The sequence below is a fragment of the Eubalaena glacialis genome, chromosome 6 (genome assembly GCF_028564815.1).
Source record: "Eubalaena glacialis isolate mEubGla1 chromosome 6, mEubGla1.1.hap2.+ XY, whole genome shotgun sequence".
Classification (NCBI taxonomy): domain Eukaryota; kingdom Metazoa; phylum Chordata; class Mammalia; order Artiodactyla; family Balaenidae; genus Eubalaena; species Eubalaena glacialis.
In genome coordinates, this window is record NC_083721.1 from 134,469,363 (window position 1) to 134,491,573 (window position 22,211).

General features: G+C 34.7%; 1 protein-coding gene across 4 annotated transcripts in view; it reads left to right on the top strand.

Moving 5' to 3' along the window:
• Window positions 1-22,211, top strand: part of TOPBP1 (DNA topoisomerase II binding protein 1) — a 70,060-nt gene that overhangs the window by 31,259 nt on the left and 16,590 nt on the right. For 2 of the 4 annotated variants that reach the window (XM_061194656.1, XM_061194657.1), the window contains exons 12-23: window positions 569-741; window positions 4,785-4,996; window positions 6,240-6,526; window positions 12,852-13,025; window positions 13,118-13,227; window positions 15,818-15,941; window positions 16,535-16,681; window positions 16,799-16,901; window positions 18,490-18,682; window positions 20,091-20,311; window positions 21,164-21,330; window positions 21,571-21,682. In XM_061194656.1, the coding sequence (XP_061050639.1) occupies window positions 569-741; window positions 4,785-4,996; window positions 6,240-6,526; window positions 12,852-13,025; window positions 13,118-13,227; window positions 15,818-15,941; window positions 16,535-16,681; window positions 16,799-16,901; window positions 18,490-18,682; window positions 20,091-20,311; window positions 21,164-21,330; window positions 21,571-21,682 (2,023 nt within the window). The remainder of the gene's footprint in view (window positions 1-568; window positions 742-4,784; window positions 4,997-6,239; window positions 6,527-12,851; window positions 13,026-13,117; window positions 13,228-15,817; window positions 15,942-16,534; window positions 16,682-16,798; window positions 16,902-18,489; window positions 18,683-20,090; window positions 20,312-21,163; window positions 21,331-21,570; window positions 21,683-22,211) is intronic. The other 2 variants (XM_061194658.1, XM_061194659.1) reach the window with 2 other exon arrangements.

Sequence of the window (22,211 nt, forward strand, 5' to 3'; positions counted from 1 at the left end):
GTTTCAGTAAATTGGTATTTGGGTTTGAGCACTGTCTGGATTTTGCTTTTAGCAAAGGAAATTGTAAATAATAAACTATGTAAGCTTCTTGGTCCTAATCCTGGTAGAATAGAGGGGCCACACTAGCAGTGTTCCTTCTTAGGAAGTTACTCCAGGTCATCTCATACTATTTCAATTTTCCTAGTTTTCTTACTACCAAAACATGACATACACCTTTGTATTATTCCATCTTGTTGGCTTATCACTAATAATTTCATCATTGATTTTTTTTTTCAACTTTCAAAGAGAAAAAATGATAATACTTCAGAAGAAATTAAATTTTAAGCAAAATTCAATAAATTCGATGATAAATCTGGCTGATTTTAACATCCTATGTAATGGATTGATGTGTATGTATTTCTTTAATGTTATAATTTTAAATGTGTTGAGAATGAGCATATATACACATTTATATGAAAGTAAAATTACTTTTCATCTAAACTAAAATTACTGTTACTGTAACTGAACCAGTGTTAATCACTAGTCGCTTATTTCAGGTTGATGTTATTGTTTCTCTTGTTTTTAAAAGGTAACTTGTATAGACTATCAGGCTTTAATTGATCCAAAGTCAAATCCTCTCTTCACACCAGTCCCAGTAATGGCAGGAATGACTCCTTTAGAGGATTGTGTTCTTTCATTCAGCCAGTGTGCAGGAGCTGAAAAAGATTCATTGACATTCTTAGCAAATCGCCTTGGAGCAAGGTATGTAGTATTTTTAGCGTACCTGCTGTCTTGGTGTACTTTTTATTTGTTTTGACTTATAGAAGAGCATTCAAATTAGGATTTCACTGGGTGTCTTTATAATATTTATGAGGAATGTGTTGCATATCTATGTGATGGCTCAAAGTGGGAGAGGGAGAATGCTGTTAGACGGATGCCTGGCAAATGTTAAGACTCCAGGTATTAATGCTTACCTACCAGGAAAGGGAATATTTAAAGCTGATACATGGGTCGTTATTGAGTGTTGCTTGTCTAAGCATTATTTATTCCCTTCCATGTGCCATATGGATGATTTATTCTTTTTCAGTGTACATTCATTTTTTTTTCTGCAGTGCAAATGTTAAGCAGGAATAATGAATACTTTGGGAGAAAGAAAATGAATTTTAAAGTTCTAAAATCCAAATTAGCCCAACCTGTAAGTGAACTTTAATGGTGGCTGTTTAAAAAGGAAGTAGAAAACTCATTACATAAATAAATATAAATGAACTAAACTTTACATTAAAGGAAAAGTTCTTTTAGATTATATCATGAAGCAGCACTTAAAATGCTTTTAAACAAGAGACACATCTAAACCGAAATGATTCGGAACACTCGGGAAAAAAAAAAAGATGGGCAAAGATACATCAAAAGAAAGGAGAGTGTTGCAGTTTTAACGTCAGACAAGTTTGGATTCAAATCAAAAGACATTAAGCAGGAAAAAGAAGAGCACTGTAAATAAAGAGTGCTATTCACACTGAAGGTAAAAAATATGTATATACCAAATAAAGCATGACTACCATTCATAGAACAAAAACAGCAGGAAATTCAATGAGGAATCAGCAGAAACGTTAATTGTAGGAGACTTTAATTCCCACATTTTACCTCATGACAGGTCAAATGGAAAACAAGAAAGGATACAGATTTAAACAGCATAGTTAGCTATCCACCCTAAAACAGTGACCATACCATTTCAGGCACCTGTGGAACACTCATAAACATTGCCTGTATAGAAATTGGCCACAAAGAAAACCTCAGTAAGTTCCCTGAAGTGGAAAGAGTGGAGACCATATTCTGTAATCACAGTGCAAAAAAAAAAAAAACCAAAAAACTAGAAATGAGTAGTAGAAATAGAAAATGAAAAGACTTTATCAACTGGACATTTTAGAACTTTTTAGTAACTCTTGGTTCAAAGAGGAATTCAAAACCACTTTTAAGCCTAGAAATCATTATCAACCTGATAGTAACAAGCAACACCAGTGCCCACATTGTGACCTTAAAATACCACTTCCCACTAAAAGAAACTAAAGCTTAAAGAAATGATCGGTTCTAGGTCTGGGGCAGAAAAGATACCAGTGAGTCTGGAACATTTTGTCAGAACAGAGAGCAAGTATTGATATATTATTGAAGACTAGTAGGAAGGGTTGTGTCAAAAGGACCTCCACTGGCCAAAGACAGGAAAAGTTAAGTGTCACTAGAGATAATGGCAGTGGATCCAGACACATTTAAATAATGTTTAAATCATAACTTCATAATGGCACCAAACAAACTAAGCTAATTGGTCATGTTTGAAGGATGCTAGGAAACCAACTCATTATTTTGAAAGCTGGTAAATAAAGAGAAAGGATCAAGTATTTATCCTGCCTTTCCTATACAGTCTGTATCAGAGTACCATAATAATGGATAAGACAATTTCCCTTTATAGAAGTATTCCAACAAATAAGTGAAAAAGGAATGACAGGATTGTGACTCTTAAATGTGACTAATAAATGAAAGAATCTAGGCATTGAAAATCAACAGTTAATCACATACTAAAGAGAAAACCAGACATTATATGCTTCCTTGTGAAGAATACATCACCACCTTGAAGTAGTCTTAGCAAAATAATGAAACCTCAATCTAATAAAACCTAGATTCAACTACTGAATTATAGGAAATACAGGAGAATAACATGTTCTACTACAGCACAGCAATACAGTCAGCAAAATCCAGACTCTGAGATAACTCTACATTATAGTGTCTTCAGCAAGGGGGCAAGGAAAGAAGAGGGAACCTGCAAGCTAAAAGACATAAAAAATTAAATGTAGTGTTTAAGGATGCACTATGTGATAAAACTAAAGAAAAGTAAGGAAGTGATAATCATAAATATGCAAATAGTGGCTACTGTTAGCAAGGGAGGGAAGGGGGTTAGTAACTGAGAAGAGGCACGTTGGAGAGGTTCTGGAGTGACTGGTAAGATTCTGTCTTCTGACGTGGGTGGTGGATATAAGGGTTTTCGTCTTATGATAATTCATTAAATTGTATATTTCCTTTTTTGCTGTGTTCTGTACTTGGATTATACTAAACAGTAAGCTTTTGGAAAAAACTGAAATTGTAGCAAATAACAATAACAAAATATGGCAACAGACTAAAGCGGTGCTCACAGAAAAATTCAGCAAAGTGGTTATGTAGAATATTAATATACAGAAGTCACTGACCTTCACATGTACAACCAGTTAGAAGAGCTAATGAAAACAAAGGTCTCTTACTAAATCTGTAGTAAGAGATAAAACACCTAGCAACATGATGTGGAATCTAAAAAAAACAAAACAAATGAACAAACAAAATAAAACCAAAATAGACTCATAGATATAAAGAACAAATTAGTAGTCACCAGAGGGGAAGGGAATGGAAGGTTGGGCGAAATAGGTGAAGGGGATTAAGAGGTACAAAATTCCAGTTATAAAATTAAAAAGTCACGATGTAATATTCAGCATAAGGAAAAAAGTAATACTGTACTAGCTTTGTATGTTGACAGATGGCTACTAGACTTTTGGTGTTGATCATTTGTAATGCATTTAAATGTTGAGTCACTACGTAGTACACCTGAAACTAATATAATATTGTATGTCAACTATACTTCAATTTTTAAAAAAAATTTAAAGTGAAACTTGGAAGAGCTACAGAAACTTGTAAAATGCTATTGAGGGAAATAAATAAGACTTGAACAGTATGAAAGATGTATCTGTTCTTGGACAGGAAGACTAAACATTGTAAAGAAATTTTTTAGAGAGGGCAATAGCAAACTAATTCTTAAATTCAAAAAAAATATTAGCAAGCAGGAAAGTCATAAAAATTCTGAAATAGAATAGTTATTTAAATATATTTTGTAAACCTCACTAGATAAAATAGTGTGTCTGTAAGTAGCAGAAAGTTCAGTGAACAGGCAGAAAGTCTAGAAATAGACCTAAACACAAACAGGAATTTGGTATATGATAAAAGTGATATTTCAACTTATTGAGGAAGAGATGGTTTATTTAATAAATATGATTCAGTAAAGTTGGAGCAACATCTCATCCCAAAATAAGTACCAAATTAATTTATCAGTGGGTTAAATGTGAAAAATGAATCCATGAAAGTACTAGGAAAAATGTGGAATATTAAAAAAATCTTAAAAGTGGGAATCTAGACCTAAAACCCAGAAGTCCTAAAAGAAAAGACAATTCTGTTTATATTTCATATTCTGTTTTTGCCCCCATATTCTCTTTAATATTCTGTGATCATGAGGAAGGAGTTTAATTTCTCTGCATCTTTTCCCAGGTCGTATTTTTACAATAATTTGTAAAATATTGGTATTTCACAAACATTGAGAGGATCGAATGAGATATGTGAAAATACTTGGAGAAGTTGTAGTGGGCTAAAAGATATAATGTGTTATTCATACTCTTCCTTTGCTCCCCTAGTTGTTCCATGCTGCCTCCTTTTGGGAGGAAAGACAAGGTGGATGGGTGATGACTAATTAAATAGATGGTTTTTCTGGTTATTTCTTGTAAGTCTAGTTTAATTTGCTTATGTTTTTATAAAAAGTTTAATTGTAGCAATACATTTTCATTCTAGAGTAAGCACTTGTAAGGGGATTAGCTTAATTTAAGAAATAGAACCAACTTTTAATCTGTGAGTATTTTCTTATATTCAGAACTCTAACAAAACCATTGTATTAGAAACTTCATTCTTACTTTGCTGGCTGATTGTGCATATGACATTTGCTTTTCTTTAAATGTAACTTTCAGTGTTCAAGAATTCTTTGTTCGGAAATCCAATGCAAAGAAAGGCATGTTTGCCAGTACACATCTTGTATTGAAAGAACCAGGTGGTTCTAAATATGAAGCTGCCAAGAAGTGGAATTTACCAGCGGTCACTATAGCTTGGCTGTTGGAGACTGCTAGATTGGGAAAGAGAGCAAATGAAAGCCATTTTCTGATCAAAAATTCACCTAAAGAAGGTTAATACTTTTATTTTGTCCTTTTATATATATATTTTTACAATTTGATGGTTTCTGGGATATGAATGTGCTAAAACTTATTTTTAGGAAAGGTCATTAAAATTTCTCCCTTTCACGTGAGCCACTCTTGGGCACTCATTATTGGGGGTGTGGGCAAAATAAATATGCGTTCATAGCACAAATGTTTAATTTGTATCTGTACTATCAAGTGTAGGCACTATCTGAAAGCTAGAGGGTACAGAACAATATAGGAGCATTCTAGGGTCTCAGTGTTTGAAATCTAATGAGCTTAGATCCCATTTACTGTTCCTTCAGTGGCTCACACTGACACATCTTGTGAGTAAAGTGCTCTCTATTCCTCATCTTTGGGCTTTTGCATGTTATCTCTTGCCTGCTTCATGCTTGCCTGTTCCTCCTTATCTTTCATTTCTCAACTTGGATGTCACTTTCCCTGGAAAGCCTTCCTTGACTCACCAAGTATGGCCTTTGTCTTGCCATAACACCCTGGCCTTTTGTAGCTCTCATCCCAGTGTTACCGTTCTAGTTTACTTTCATGTTACCCCGCTAAACCATAAGCTCTGAAAAGGCAAGGAGTACATGTGTCTTGTGCATTATATATTTTCATTGTCTAGATTAGGCCTGGCACGGAGCAGCCGTCTAATAAGTGTATTTGTTAAATGTTGAAAAAAGGTAGGAGGCAGGGTGGGAGGACACAGTAGCCTCTCTTGTAAGATGATGATGGCATCCCTGGGCAAACTTCAGGGAAGCTTCTCAAAGCTATTACTTACTACTTTTATCTAGACAACCTGAAAATTTTACAATGCAGGCAAAGTAATATCAAAACTTCATTAAGCACTTTCCAAAAACTTGACCGTAGTTGTTAACTCTGAGTACATGTAATTTCCTTCTTTACTCTGCCATTGACTAAGATGACATTATTTATATAATTTTGGGCAAATTATGAGGTTTATTGAGAATATTTCAAGTTACAACAAGATGAAACAGGAAATCTAATTTCATTAATTATTTGTTTCAGTTGATGTACTTGTCTAACTCAACACATATTTTAATATATTGTCTGCTTTGTTTCTTTGAAAGTAGGTATATAACTTTGTGGTTTGACGTATACTTGAGAATTCACATGAAAACTCTAAGATGTAAAAACATCACTTCTTGTGTGCCTCTTTAGACACAAAAAGACATTAGTGGCTCACATTTGTTTCTTTTCATTTTAAATCTCTAGAACAAAGTTTGGAAACTGAAACAACAAATGGGGTGAATCTAAATCCAGATACTCCAGAGCATCCTGTCACAGACCTGGAAACTCACAGAAAAACAGCCGTTACACCTTTAGATATGAACCGCTTTCAGAGTAAAGCTTTCCGTGCGGTGATCTCACAGCACTCCAGACAGGCTTCAGTCTCCCCTGCAGCAGGACAACCACTTCAGAAGGAGCCCTCATTACGCCTGGATACACCATCAAAGTTTCTGTCCAAGGACAAACTCTTCAAGCCTTCCTTTGATGTGAAGGTAAGGCTTATAGAAAATGGTCCTGGAGAAAGCAGTTTTATAGCTTATAAAGTAAAGCACCAAGTTCTCCATCACCTCTGAAGTTTGTAGTAGTAACTTCCAGAAATGTTGGCAAATAGATGCATAGTATTGAGTCCCTACATATATCCAGGGTTGAGGTAACAGCTAGAGATATATAGTGTGAAATCAGGACATCTGGATTCAAGTCCTGTATCTGTCATGAATGGTATGACTCACAGATCATTTAACATATCTGAGCATTAGTTCCTTTTGTACAAAGAGCATAGTATCACTTACTCTGAAAACTTACAGGTTTATCATAAGGATTAAGTGAAATTGTGTGATGAAATAATTTCATAAACTGTAAAATAACATAAACACATTGCTACTTATGTTTTGATTCTAGGAGTACACCCGGTGCTCTTTCTGAAAATGTCTGTTATCACTTTACTTTTCAATCATTTCCCTTAAAAAGATGAGTTAAGTGTGCATCTTTCTTTGATCTTCTGAGCACTGGAGTATGGCTCCCTTTCTGAAAAATTCATTCACAAATCAAGGGCTAATTCAAGCTTCTCAAATGGTTTCCTTTCATTCCCCAAAGATAATTTCTTCACTATTCCTTTAGTAGTTTTTGGCCTTTCAAATGGCTGTTCAAACCATGTTTTTTTTATCCATGACTTTGCAAAATTATTGTATGGTTTATCTATTTAGGTTTTACTCATAGAGTTTAATAATTTTTACTAGTATGTTTTGGAGCAGACTTAAAGTTTACAGATTGTTCATCTTCAGAAAATAAATGTAAATTGATACCCGGGACAGTTTTCTCCAAGCTAAATCTTTGATCAAATTTCTTCTGAAGTAACATTTTGTGCTGTGATTAACACTGTTCCTTCTGCCTTAAGAAGTAGAGGAAAACCACTGGTTTGGGAACTGCAAGATCTAGAGTCAGGCCTCTGCTTTTCCTCTTGCAGCCTTTTAAGGCGAGTCAACCTCTTTGGGTTTCATTATCCCCGTCTGTAAAATCATGGAGCATATCTAGATGATTTCCAAGGTCTCAAAGCTCATAGACTGTTTGAATAGTAAATGAAATAATATTAGGAGACAAGAAGATAGTAGAAGTATTTCTAGTCATTGAGACCATTCTTCTACCCTGCAATGAAAAGCTGATGGTTCTGAAATAGTCTCAGTGAAGGTACAAAACACATTTAAAGGTTTCATTGTTTAGTCATAGTGTATTTAGCAGTGTCTCTCTCTCTTCTGTCTTTTGTGATATATAAAATAGTTCTTCATCTTATAATCAGTGGTTCTTCAAATTGATGTAATATAGTATTTTGAATTTTTTCTCTGAAAACAGAAGGGCGCATGATTCCATATGGATCACAAAATTGAACATACATTAGGCCTCACAATAAAAAGCACCCCTTATTTAACTTAATTTTTAATTGACACACATCCAGAAAAGTACAACAGATGTGCTGGTAAATGAAACATTAGTGTTAACAGTTGGGAAGACACAATACATATTCAGAAAGAGATCATTGCCAATGCTGTAAGAATCTTCCTCAAGTCCCCCCTTCCCATCACTTCTTCCTCCTTCCTCCCCAAAGGTAATACTCCTGACTTCTAACACTAGCTTTGTTATGACTGTTTTTCACTTTTAAATAGGTGGAATCATAACATGTATTATGAGTCTGTCTATTTTTGTTCAACCTTCATTTAGAAGATTTGTCCATGTTGCTACCTCTAACTATAATTCATTGATTTTATTACTGTGTAATAATCCAGTGTATGGATATATCACAACTTACATATTCAGTCTACTGTTGATGGGCATTTAGGTGGTTACTAGTTTTTTGCTCTTACAAATAGCACTACTGTGAGCATTCTTGTGCATGTCTCTTGGAATATGTATACATGCTTTGCTTTTTGGTATATACCTAGAAGTGAAATTGCTGGGTCATCTTTCACCTTCAGTAGAGACTGACAGGCTGTCCAAATGGTTGTACCAGTTTATACTCCCACCAATAGTGTATTGAGCACCCAGTTTCCCCATCCTTGCCAAAGAAGTATTATAAGTTTTTTTTTTTTAATATTATACTTGGAAATAATTCCTAACTTACAAGAAGTTGCAAAATAAAAATAGTATAAGGAATACTCACATAACCTTTTACTCAGATATGTAGAGTTTTCATTAATTTCCAGATGGAAAGATTTTGTTTGTTTCATTTTTAATTTCTAGTTTTATTGCATTGTGACCAGACTTTTGTTTGTAATATTTCTACTTCACAGAACTTACTGATCTTTTCTTTGTACCCTGATATATGAGCAGTTTTTGAGAACATTCTTTGATTTTTGAGAAGATTCTTTGATAAGAAGATATATTCTTTATCAGGGTTTTCTCTCTATAGATAAAAGTCTGACATATTGATTATATTGTTTAGATCTTTTATATCCTTTCCTATTTTTTGTTCATTTAACTCCTCTTATACTAAGCGGTATTTTCAAGTTTCCTAATATTGGTGTGTTTTTTATTTCTCCCTGCATCTGATGTGGTTTTTGTTTTGAATAGATCATTGCTGTATTACTTAGTGCATAGATATTCATAACTGTTATGTAAGTAGGAATGTGTCCTTTGTCTCATTTAATGCTTTTGGCTTGAAGTGTACTTTGGTATCAGGATTTCAATCGCTTCTCTCTTACTGTTTTCATTTCCCTTATAAATCTGTGCATTCCTTCATTTTTAGCCTTTTTGGATTGCTGTGTTTTAAGTGGGTCTCCTGTATACAGCATAGAGTTGGGTTTGCTTTTTGAGCCATTTTGAAAATCTTTCAGTTAGGCAGGTTAAGCCCATTCACATTTAATATGACATATTGTATTTGGTCTCATTTCTGTCATATATTGTAATTGCTTTGTGATTATGTTTTATATATGTTTATTATATGTTTCTTCAGTTATTGTGTCCTCTTTGCGTTTTTTTTTTTCCTTTTGGTATTTAGGAAAGAGTTTGTTTGTTTTATTCTCATGGTTTCTTATAGTGTTCTTAATCCCCCTTCTTCTTAACCTTTTATATGTCAGTTTTAAATTATGTCTAGATCCCCTGCTTACTGCTTCTATTGCAGTCAATGATCTTATTCTGTTTCCACCTTTTCTCTCTTCCACTATTTTTAGTTACATTTGTCTACTTTGTCAGAAAATAAAATGTTTATATATTCTTCAACCCATGGACCTCACCCTTGTTTTAATCTTAACTCTGCATTTAAATATATGAAATGCTCACTGTCTGTCCTTTGTGAAGCTTCCCTGTCCTCTTTTGGTAGGAATGAAGTTCTGCACCTTTAAAACTTTTACTAAGGCTTGATTCTTCAACAAATTGTTCAGATGTACTATTCTTGGTTTGCTTTTTCTTTTTTTTTCCCTTGAGTTTCCTGAAAATGCTGGTCCACTGCTACCTTGCTTTTATGTATGTTGTTTTTGAAAATTGTAATGCCAATCTAATTATGTTGTCTTTGTAAATTATTTCTTTTTTGCCTGAAAGCCATGTGGATTTTTCTTTTATTTTTAAAGTCTAATAGTTTTACAAGGATATGTCTAGATATTGATCATTCTCAATCAGTTTTCCCTAATACATGGTGAGTTTTTAAATGTTTAGAATTTGGCTTCTCTGAATTTTGGTCTGAGATTAGAAAAATGGAGCTGCCAATCAACTGAGTTGAATAGAACGCTTTGGGATTGGAGCCTAAAGATCAAGAGCTCGTGTTTTGGACACATAAAGTTTGAGATGCCTGTTAGACATCCAAGTACTTTTGTCAAATAGGCAGTTACACATAAAGCCTGAAGTTTGAGGAATGGTGAGTGGTCTGGGCTAGAGAAAGAAATTTGGAGATCCGAGTTTGTAGGTAATATTTAAAGCCATATGAGAAGAGATGCCAAGAGAGCAGAAGAAGAAAAGAGAAAAGGTCTAAGGAACACCCATAGGGGCTCACATTTAGAGAAGGAAACAGCAAAGGAGACTGAGAGGAGCCACCAGTGAGGGAAGAGAAAGCCTAGAGATTGTCTTAGAGGCCAAGTAAGAAAGTATTGAGGAAGGAGTGGTTCACTATGTCAGATGCTGCTGAAAGATCAACAAAGGTGAGAATAGAAAGTTGACCACGGGATTTGGCATTGTGGACACTGGTGATCTTAACAATAAGGGTTATTATGACATTGTGGAGGTGGAAGCAAGTGGGTTCCTGCAGGAATGTGGGAAGAGTTTGGGACATTGACTATAAACTATGCGTTTGAGGAGTCTTAGTGTAAAGGGGAATCAAGAAATGGGGTGCTAGCTGTAGGGCAAAGTATGATCAAAAGAAGGTTGTTTTGTTTTTAAAATGGAAGAAATAACTGTATGCCAATGTGATGGATCAGTAGAGATCCAGTTGATGGTGCAGATGAGAGGGGAGAATTAGTGAGAGGGGTTGGGATCTAATGTTTAAGTGGGGGAAAGTACCAGAAGGAAAGCAGTGCTCATGGCATAGGTGCAGAAGGTGGGTAGACATGGTGTGGGAGCTCTGATTTCTTTTGTATATGAAGAATTCTTTTAAATGCTGCAGAGAAATTTAAAAAAAACAAAAAACAAAAACTTGCAAATAGAAAGCCTTACCATGTTCTCAAAAAAAAAGATTAAACATCCTAAAGATCTAAAAAGATAATATAGATCCTATTAAAAATGTAAGCAGAAATAGTATAAAAATTCTGAAAAGAATAATTAAGGGAAGGCACTAGCCCTACTAATTATTAAAACATAAAGCTTCAGTAATTGAAGCAGTGTGTTATTGTTACATGAATAATCAAATCAATGCAGAAGATTACACCCCATAGATAGAAGAATGCATTATATGATTAAGGGGACATTCAAATCAGACAACTGGGTAGCCATCTGAGAGAACAGTTAGGATAAAACCTCAAACCTTACATCAGAATGAATTTCAGAGGATCCGATACTTAAGTACAAGAAAGGAAGGCATAAAAATACTAGAACAGGCCATGAGAGAGTGAGTTTGTTTTTAAATAATTCCGTTGTGAGGAAAGCCTTTCTAACTATAACATAATATCAAAAGAAATAAAAGATTCATATGAATTTGACAGCATTAAAAAATTCTCTACATTCAACTATGCAGATTTTATAAATATGCAATAAAAGTATTTGTTTTAAAAAAAATTCTCCATGGCAAAAATTTGACAAATGACAAATTGGGAACAAACATGTGCATATCATAGTGGGTATATATGTGCATAAAAATATATACAGATATATTTAGGCAAGTGGATATTTTAAAAAGACTAATAACCTAATGGGAAAATAAGCAAAGGATAGGAAGAGATATCTGTCACAAAAAATTGAATAGAAATATTATACATGCATGAAGATGTTTAATCTCATTCAGTATAAGAGGATGGAAAATTAAAGCATGCAGATATATTTTTTAACCTATCAGATTGGCAAAAAAGAAAAATCTGATTACCCACTGTGCTGTCAAGCATGTGGGGAAACACTAATGCTTTGCTCGTGAGAATGTCAGTGTTAGTGCGCACATTTTGCTTAAATGGTTCCCTTTACTCTTGTGTGTGCAAAATGTGTGTGTACAAGGTTATTCACTACATTGTTATACTGGCAAAAGATTGTTAATCTAAATATTCATCCGTTGAGCACTGGATAATTACCTTCTGCTGTATACATGGAATACTATGCAGATGGGAAAGAGAATGAGCACAGCCCTGGACAGCAGTGACCTCTGCTCACGAGGGAATTGTGGGTGGCTTGGGAACAGGAATACATTTTGTACCTTTGAAGATTTTTCACAATTCTCAGCTCAATCTAACTTTTTAACCTTCTTTATAGTTCATGTCTTGTTTATATCCATCCTTGCTTACTTGTTTCCGTCTGTGTGTTTTGTTTGTTTACTTGTTTGTTTATTTTGTTTTTTGGTATCATTATTTTTAACCAACTTCGACTCTAAGATCAGACAAATGTGGTAAGTGCTGCTGAAAATGTAGGCTTGTCAGTCTCTTTGAACTAATTTGCTGGACAGTATGAAATTTTTTTTCTTCATAATAGATACTAGTTCAGTCTTTTTATTGTTGTTTAGAGGAAAACTGGAGGAGGTTAAAGCTATAATCCAATTAAGATTGAGGATTATTCCCTTTCTCTCTTTACCTCTTTTTTCTCCCTCTTTCCTTATTCTGTTTACTTCTCTCTCTTCCCTTCTCTCCCCTCTTCTTCCTTTCTCTCTCCTTTTCTTCTCCTTTTCCTCTCTTCCTTTCTCCCTCTCCCCCTCCATACATACAGGATGCACTTGCAGCCTTGGAAACTCCAGGAGGTCCCAGCCAGCAGAAAAGGAAACTGAGTACACCACTCTCAGAAGTCATTGTCAGAAACTTGAAAGTTGCTTTGGCAAATAGCTCTCGAAATACTGTCGCTCTTTCTGCCAGCCCTCAACTGAAAGGTGCCCAGTCAGAAAAGGTAGAATTAAATCTCTCATTATAAGGAAGTTTTAGATAAAAAACACTTAAAACAATAATGATTGATCTGTTTCTTTTATTTTCCATGGGCAGGAAGAAGCTCCAAAGCCACTTCACAAGGTAGTGGTATGTGTTAGTAAAAAACTCAGTAAGAAGCAGAGTGAACTAAATGGGATTGCAGCCTCTCTAGGTGCAGACTACAGGTAGTTGGCTCATCTTTCTCTTTGGTGGTGATACGGCCTAAATTTATAGGGAAACCTAAAACTGTTGTGAGCATCTACAAAAAACATTATTTTGCCTTTTAGTTTGTCATATTATCTACAAAATCTCTCCAATTGATTTTTAATTTAGCACATCCTTTTGAAATATTCTCTCCCATATCAATTCACTCTTACAAGTTTGTTTTTAGGGCATGTTTAACAAATATATGAGAACTTATTTTGTGCCACTCACTATTCTAAAAACTTGGGATCCATGAATGAGTATAATCTAGAAAAAAATCCTTGTCTTCAAGGAGTTTATAGTCTAGTAATACATTTAGGTCTGACATTAAGCATGTTTCTTAGTGATTTTCAAATTAGAGCCTTTCTGTAAGTAGTACTAAGTACTGCAGCACTCCTGAATTAAAAGTGTCTTTTTGAGGATGTTTGAATTTCTATCATTTTTACTACTTTGGAGGCATAGCTTATCAGATCCACTCTCAACCTGACAGCCAAACTAGAGACAGGTCTCTAGCATAAATGGCATCAGTATCAGGGAATGAGAGACCCTTGCCTATTCCGGCCAATCCTGAATTGATTGTATTCCTCCACTGTTTGTGGTGCTTGCTTTCTTGATCACTTGTTTTCAGCCATTCATAGATAGCATAATGATTGGTTTTACAAGTAACAAACAGTTTGAGGAATATGATTAGCTTTATCTTTCCCTTTGGTAAGTCATTTCAGTTATCTTTCTTTTTGATAAAGAAATTAGATCAGGAGAATGTAAAAATAAAATGGGTCTGTGATAGTTATAAGCACCTTAGTGTTTAATTCATCTATTGTCGAAGAGTAAAGCTTTCTTACTTATTATAACTATTATTTGTATTGTCTATTTTATAGATATATTATTCTATAATAATTATTATGTAATTATCTAATATTATATAATTACTGTTATATTTATATTACCTATTACTAGTTGCTGAGCACTTAGTATGAGGCAAGTATTTCATTTCATTCTCACAATAGCCCTATGAGAGTATTCATATTTGTCAAAATTGAATGCTTCCTTCGGTATTCTGTTTGGATGTGGACTTGATGTAAGATTTAAAAGGAACATATAGGACTTGTGTTTCTATAAGATTTAAAATGCCAGTACTGGGAATTCCCTGGTGGTCTAGTGGTTAAGACTCTGCGCTTCCACTACTGGGGGCACAGTTTCCATCCCTGGTCAGGGAACTAGGATCCTGCATGCTGTGCAGTGCGGCCAAGAAAAAAGGAAAGAAAGAAAGAAAGAAAAAATTCGCCAACTCCTGATCTATCTACATCTACTGTCTACAACCATTGATGGTCTGTTCTTGAAGGACTAAAAGGCACAGTTTTTGTATTATCACAGTGGAGTCGGATAGTAGTAAACCAAGATGATTCAGGCAAAAAATATTCCTTTTTTAAAAAATTATCTTGATAATTTATTTACATTTTACTGTTTTACCTCACAGCAGAAATAGAAACAATTATTAGAAAGACTGGCAATTCAATTAGCAAGGGGTTTTTCACTATTATTTTTAAGGACACATGGGCAGTGAGAAATAGAATGTTTATAATATAATTTAGGAGGGAATATTCCTTCTTAATTTGTTTAACTTGGCTATTTAAAAAGTTCAGAAATAAGAGTTCCCTGGTGGTCTAGTGGTTAGGATTCTGGGCTTTCGCTGCCGTGGCCAGGATTCAGTCCCTGGTCGGGGAACTGAGATCCCGCAAGCCGAGCGACGTGGTCAAAAAAAAAAGTTCAGAGATATTTCTTATTTAGGAAATGGGAAGTATGTTAGGTATCCATAAAGAGAAACCTCCCTTTATTTTGGTGATTACATTTAGAATTACAATATTTATTTCCTCCTTGGTTTTTACTTGATCTTTTGAAGGATGACATATTTTACTTTTTTTAGATTATTTTCCTAAAATAATCAAAAAAATATTAAATGGAAAGAAATCAGGAGCATAATGTAATAGCTAAGAGTGTGAGTTTTGAAGTCGAAACTGGCTCTACCTCTTATTCACTGAATATCCTTGAACAGGTTACTTTAACCATGCCCTTCAGTTTTCTTATCTGTTAAATGAGTAAAATAATACATTGTTTTAGGATTGTTGTGAGGAATGGATGAAATAATGCTCTGTAAAGTACATAGTGTGTTATGGGGCACAGAGCAAATGTACAGTGAATAGTGACTGCCAACAGCTGGAGGACAGATTGGATGCTTTGCCATTTCATTAACTTGAAAATACTTTTATTGTTATATCACCTTTATAAAATGATATTATAAAAGAAAATTGAAAATTTAGAAAAGTATACAAAGGAAAGTAATATTTTCAAGAATATCCTTCTAAACATCTCTCTGCATTTATATACCTAGAGATATATGTATAAAATTTGACAATGAAAGTGGAGCCTGTCATTTAATGTTTTTTGCTTACTCTGGTTCTTGAAAGTTTTGTGAAGGTCAGAGTATTCTGTTTATAGACAGTAATGATCATCTTAAACGAATGTAGTTATTTCTCTCAGGTATTCATTTTTTTGTGTGTTTGCTTGTTTCAGGTGGAGTTTTGATGAGACAGTGACTCATTTCATTTATCAAGGGAGACCAAATGACACTAATCGGGAGTATAAATCTGTAAAAGAAAGAGGAATACACATTGTTTCAGAGCACTGGCTTTTAGAAGTAAGCCATACGTTTTTCCCTCCCCTTCCTGTTAAATGAAAATGCATGTAAACAGTATTTCAAGGCACAAACCCATTTCTTTGTATGTAAACAAGTTCGATAACCTTAGTTAATTACACATTTCACATCTTTGGCGTCAAAAAATTAAGATCTTTAATCCTTAAATGCTTAACGAGTCTTTAATGGGTACTCTTTCAGATTCTCTGATTCTTTTTGCTAATTAAAAATGGTATGAAAGAAAATTTTATAATAATTTGAGGAGAATTAATCTAGCATGCCAATACAGCTTCTTTTCTTTCCTCTTCTTCCCTTTCCTTTTCTTTCTGAGTATTGCCTGGAATGTGATAGATACCTTGGCAAAAGCATAGAAATAGAATTAGATTTTATACTTTAGTGGACATGACATTTAAAAAGTGAGGACAGTTTGTCATTTGATGGAATTTTTAAGTGTCAACTACTTTTCAAAACTTTAATTTTGTGGACTCTTGCCATCTTAGAACATAATGTATTGGCTGTCTTTATTCTACTTAACATCATTTATTTGCTAAGATATTTTTTTCAGTCCTGTTTTAAAGCACACCATTGTATTGCAGTGTGCCCAAGAGTATAAACATCTTCCTGAATCTCTTTATCCACATACTTATAATCCCAAAATGAGCTTGGATATCAGTGCAGTGCAAGATGGCAGGCTTTGTAATAACCGACTACTCTCAGCTGATTTGACAACGAAGGATGATGAGGTAGATGATATGGATGATACATTTACCCCCTCTTTAAGCTGAATGTACAATCATATATTGCTATGAAACCTCATACTGGGCTTGGTTTGAGAAATGGTAATTTTTCTCCTTCAATAGCCAGATCATTTGCCTGTAGAAGAAAATGATATAGACAGTATGACCACCAGTAATAAAGAATCAGCAACATCAAATGGAAATGGAAGGAATGACTCTAAAGGAGGTAAAATATTTTAAATTACAAACAAAAAAAATTTATAAATATGTATCTTTAATATGGAATGCTTCCTTTGCATCAGATGGACAAATAAAAGTTTTTGTCTATGTTGCTGAATACAAGTAAAGCATATATTTGAGGATTGAATTGAGGTTCCATGCCAGTCATTAAGTAATAGTTAACAAAGCTTTAAGTGATTTAAGTGTGAAACCTGTGAAATGTGTGGAACTAGGTATTTTACAGAGTTAGTGTGACAGCCCTATTCTATTAAAGGTAGGTGGAGTTGGTAATTTTTTAAATATTTGTCCTTTGGTTCAGTTCCTTTCAGTGACTTTCAAAAAGTTTTATTATGTGCACAATATATTTTAACATAAATTCACATGGTTTTAAAGGTACAGAAGGAGGTGTGAAAAGTTTCTCCCACCCTTCTGATGTTATTTTCTTATGGAGCCTTCTAGAGCTGTTTTATGCATACAATCAAACGTGTTTTCTGGGACTTCCCTGGTGGTGCAGTGGTTAAGAATCCACCTGCTAATGCAGGGGACATGGGTTCGAGCCCTGGTCCAGGAAGATCCCACATGCCACAGAGCAGCTAAGCCTGTGTGCCACAACTACTGAAGCCCGCGCGCCTAGAGCCCGTGCTCCGCAACAAGAGAAGCCACTGCAATGAGAAGCCCATGCACCGCAATGAAGAGTAGCCCCCGCTCGCCACAACTAGAGAAAGCCCGTGCACGGCAACGAAGGCCCAACACAGCCAAAAATAAATAAATAAGTTTTCTCCTTCCCCACTTTTAAAAAAATATGTAAATACTGAACTATTGTATATTCTGTTTTATACTTTGATCCTGATCTTTTTATTTAACAGTTCTACCTGTGGAGTGTCTTTATTAGTACATAGGATCTTTTTCAGTCATTTTCCCTTTTTTTGGCAACTGTATAGTATTCACAGTATGAATGGCCCACTTTATTTAGCCAGTTCCTTGTTGATGGGAATGTAGTTTATTTCTAATTTCTTGCTGTTATAAAGAGTGCAGCATTGAATAACCTTATATCTATAGGTGTCCTCTTTTTAATGGATTAATATTTTCTATTTTTCTCACCCTACCATAGCTTTCCCTGTCTATGATTTACCTGTTTAGTTAGTCCTACTCTGTTCATTCCAAAAATGTTTATTTAGTACCTACTTCAATGTTTAGTCTACAAGGAAACCAAAGATAAGTATGTTGTGGTCTGTGTTTTTGAGGACCATAGGGGAAAATCATAAATGACTGTAATGTACCTCGGTGTAGTACAGAACATGAGAGGGTCAGAAGCAGGCAGGGAGCTCTACAAAAGGGTGACGACTGTGGGTCTTAGCACAGTGTCTGCAAAGGGCTTCCTGATTATTTCCTCTACAGTCCTTGTAGTAAGGGTTGCCTTTATGTTCTGCAGGATTCATAGTCTTAGTACATTACTATAGCCTATAGTAAGTATCTGATAAATGTCAAGTTAATAAATTTATGTTCAACCAAATCTAGACAAAATAGTTAATGTGAATAGGGTGTGATAGAAAGGAGAAACTTACCTTGATTGGTGTATTTGTGTTTGTTTCAAGCTCTGACACAGACCTTGGAGATGAGAGAGAACTTTCAAAAGCAGCTGCAGGAGATAATGTCTGCAACTTCACTAGTGAAACCCCAGGGGCAGAGGACTTCCCTTTCAAGAAGTGGTTGTAACAGTGCTTCTTCCACCCCTGACAGCGCTCGCTCTGCCCGCAGCGGACGAAGTAGAGTCCTAGAGGCACTGAGGTCCGTACCTGTCGCTGATGGCAGAATAGCTTTTCCTTCCTCCCTTCCTTCCTAACTTTTCCTTCTTCCTTCTCTTGTTCCAGGCAGTTCTAGAATTCTTACTTGGGGACAGGAAGCAGAGGTTTATTCCATATGAAGCAACTGCTTCCAGCGAGGCATGGTCAATACATTTTATTACCTCCCCTGAGAAAGAAATGATTTTAAGATCCAGTTTGCCTTGTTTGAAATGGATTCAATGGATTGTCCCCTCAGTTCTTAGTATTAGAATTAAATAATATTGTTATTAAACAGTAAGTGCATATATATATGTGTATATATATATTTAAGCAGTTATTTCTTATTGGAACTACATGCGTTTTGTATTCTCTTTATAAATCTATCTTCTAGGGAAGGTGATTACAGATCTTAGTGTGATGTGACGTAAGTTCAGTAGAATAACTTCATCTTTTCCTTGATAGAAAAATCTCTAATTGTTTGATGAATTATGGTACTTATATCTTGAATTAACTGAACTGTGCCTTTATCTACATTAACTGTATATTTCATGAGGCTATTTCTTTTATCTGAGTCCTGAGCAAAAATGGTTTTTTGTTTAATAGACCAGATCATGTTTTATCATTTTAGAGAGCCTAAATCTTGTGTCAAAGTCAGAGTAAATAAATACGCTCTGAGAATAAAAGGCCATCTTCCTTGTATTCGAGGCAAATGAACACTTTGGGAGTACCATCAGCTTTGGCAAATTATTTTTACTAAGATTCCATATATATATGGAATTGAAATATTCAGTATACACATTGAAGGAAGATATTGGAATTCTATTTACTTTCCAGTGGAATTGTTACAGTTATACCATAAAACATGTTTCACCCTAGTTCACTGTAAGGCTGTTCTACCTTAGACTCTGGGAGGTTTGGTTACCAGTAGCCAAAAGGAGCTGCTTTTAAGGCAGCCTGTAGATAGTACACTTCCTGTGTAATTATAGTTCTTACTATTTCCAGTGTAAAAATACAACTATTGACTGGTCAGCAAAGTAACCAGGTTTCTAAACATTACCACGTTACCCTAAGCCTATATAATTAAGAGAAATCCCTTTTTAAAAGCAGTAATCATTTAGAATTTTTTTAAATTTCTTGACAGTAAACTCCCCCTTTGAAGTTTTAAATATATGGACATTCAGTCAAAATATGTGTTTCATTTTCTAGGTAAAACAGGTAAGTTTCTGGACGAAACATTTTAAAAATAAAAATTTCCCGAAGTTCACTTATTCAATAAGTATTTTCAAGTGCTTACTATGTGCTAGATGGTGGACATATAAAGGTGAACCACCAATTTACAAGACTTACAGAATTTATGAGTGTGGATTTTGTTATGGCTATCTGTTACTAAAATTGTGACTTTTATTCCTTAGGCAGTCTCGTCAAACAGTACCTGATGTCAACACAGAGCCCTCCCAAAATGAACAGATCATTTGGGATGACCCTACAGCCAGGGAAGAGAGAGCAAGACTTGCCAGCAATTTGCAGTGGCCTAGTTGTCCCACACAATACTCTGAGCTTCAGGCTGACGTTAAAAAATTGGAGAATTCTCCTTTCCAGGAGCCTTTACATGATTCAGAAATTGCTGAACAGGGTAACGAGAAAGAAATCTATTTAGTTGTTTGTATTAGGTACATGTTGACCTCTTGACAATAAACAGATAAGCACCTGTGGTTACTGTGGTTCTCTGAATTGTACATGCAAATGAAAAAGTCACTAGATGTTTTAAGTTTAAACCCAAACCTTAGATTTGGGTTTAAACTTTAAGAAGTCAGAAAAATAATTATAAATTGAGGTAATTTATCAGTAAATTGAAAAATATATTTTGATTCTTAAATTTGGAAATTTAGGGTTAGGCATTTTTTTCCCTGTACATTTTTCCAGTCCTTTTTGCATTGTGTAGTTAATGCTTGGTTTTTCTTCCAGTCATCTTATTTTCATTTAAGTCTTCTTCTGAATTCCACCCAGCACATACCTACATTTGGAGTTGTATGTGTTTCTTTCTGAATTCCCTATTTTTTTCTTCCTTGGACTTTACCTTGAAAACAAAATACTTCCCATCTCTCATCGTTGGTCATTTTCCCACCCTTTCTCTTTCACATGATTATTTCTCTATACTAGATATATAGATTTATCTCTGCTTCTGATTTTCTTCAGGTGTAGAATTGCTCTCATTTTAAAAATTTTGTTTACATTTTACTGGTGAGAGCGTGGTACTTAAAGAAAGGGTTAGGGAAACCCACAGATAAGCCATTTGCCCTTTTAAAGCTAACTAATTGCATTTAATTATAAGCTCTGGAAATAGGTTACTTCTTTTGGATGTACTTTTTACATTCCAGAATTTGTGTTTAATTTCATCTTGGCTAAGACAGATGAGAATATTTCCCAGACTTTGTTCTTAGTCGTATTTGGATAATATCACACTGCAGCATTTTATTGCCCTCAGCTGTCTGTGATCCTGAGAACATGTGTGTGACTGAAGCCCCAAAACACCCGATCTCTGAAGAACTGGAAACTCCAATAAAAGACAGCCACCTGATCCCTACGCCTCAAGCCCCCAGTATTGCCTTCCCCCTAGCCAACCCACCTGTGGCTCCACACCCTAGAGAAAAGGTTCGTTTATCCTTAGTTTGGTGATAAGGCTTTTGGATATTGCTCTTATGCTGCATTCAGAATTTATTGATATCAATATCAAGGGTTCGTCGAATGTTGAAAACTGCATTTCTTTGCACTCTATTATTATTTCTATATTTGATAACTCAGAAGACTAAGTAAAATGTCACTATAAAAGAACCATAGGCCTGATAACTTTTTTAATGTTAATTTTTTCTAAAATAAACTCTTCCATTCCAGATTATAACGATAGAGGAGACTCACGAAGACTTAAAAAAACAGTACATATTTCAGTTGTCATCTCTGAATCCTCAAGAACGTATTGATTATTGTCATCTGATTGAAAAACTAGGTACAAGTATTTTACTTAGGTCAAAAATGTCCCATATGGTAACCTTATTTGGAAGTCAAATGTAGCTAATTATTGATATCATTTGTAAGCTGTAGAAATTGAGATTAAAAAGATGGGTAACTTGCCTCAGGCCATACACTGAGTCACCAGTAGAACTTTGATTTTATAAAGCTCTAATCTAAATCTAAAGTCACTGGGTCATAGGATTTAAATATTTAAAGATTTAAATTGAAACCAACCATTAAGGTTTAAGAATCTTGTGCTGCTTTGAGCGTTTGTTCATTGTTGAAACCTTGGACAAAATCAATGGAATTATAGACTTAAAATATGATTAAAACTACATTTTTATGAAGTTGAAGGTACAGTGACATCCAGACAGGAGCTCCTCCTCATGTGACATTCTTATTCCACTAGTTGTCAGGCTCTCCATCTGACACCATTCTGAAAGCAGCATACTAGAAAGGTAAACTTTCTAGGAGCTACATTTTAAAGAGTAGAAAGAAAGAGGTGAAATTAATTTTAAATATAT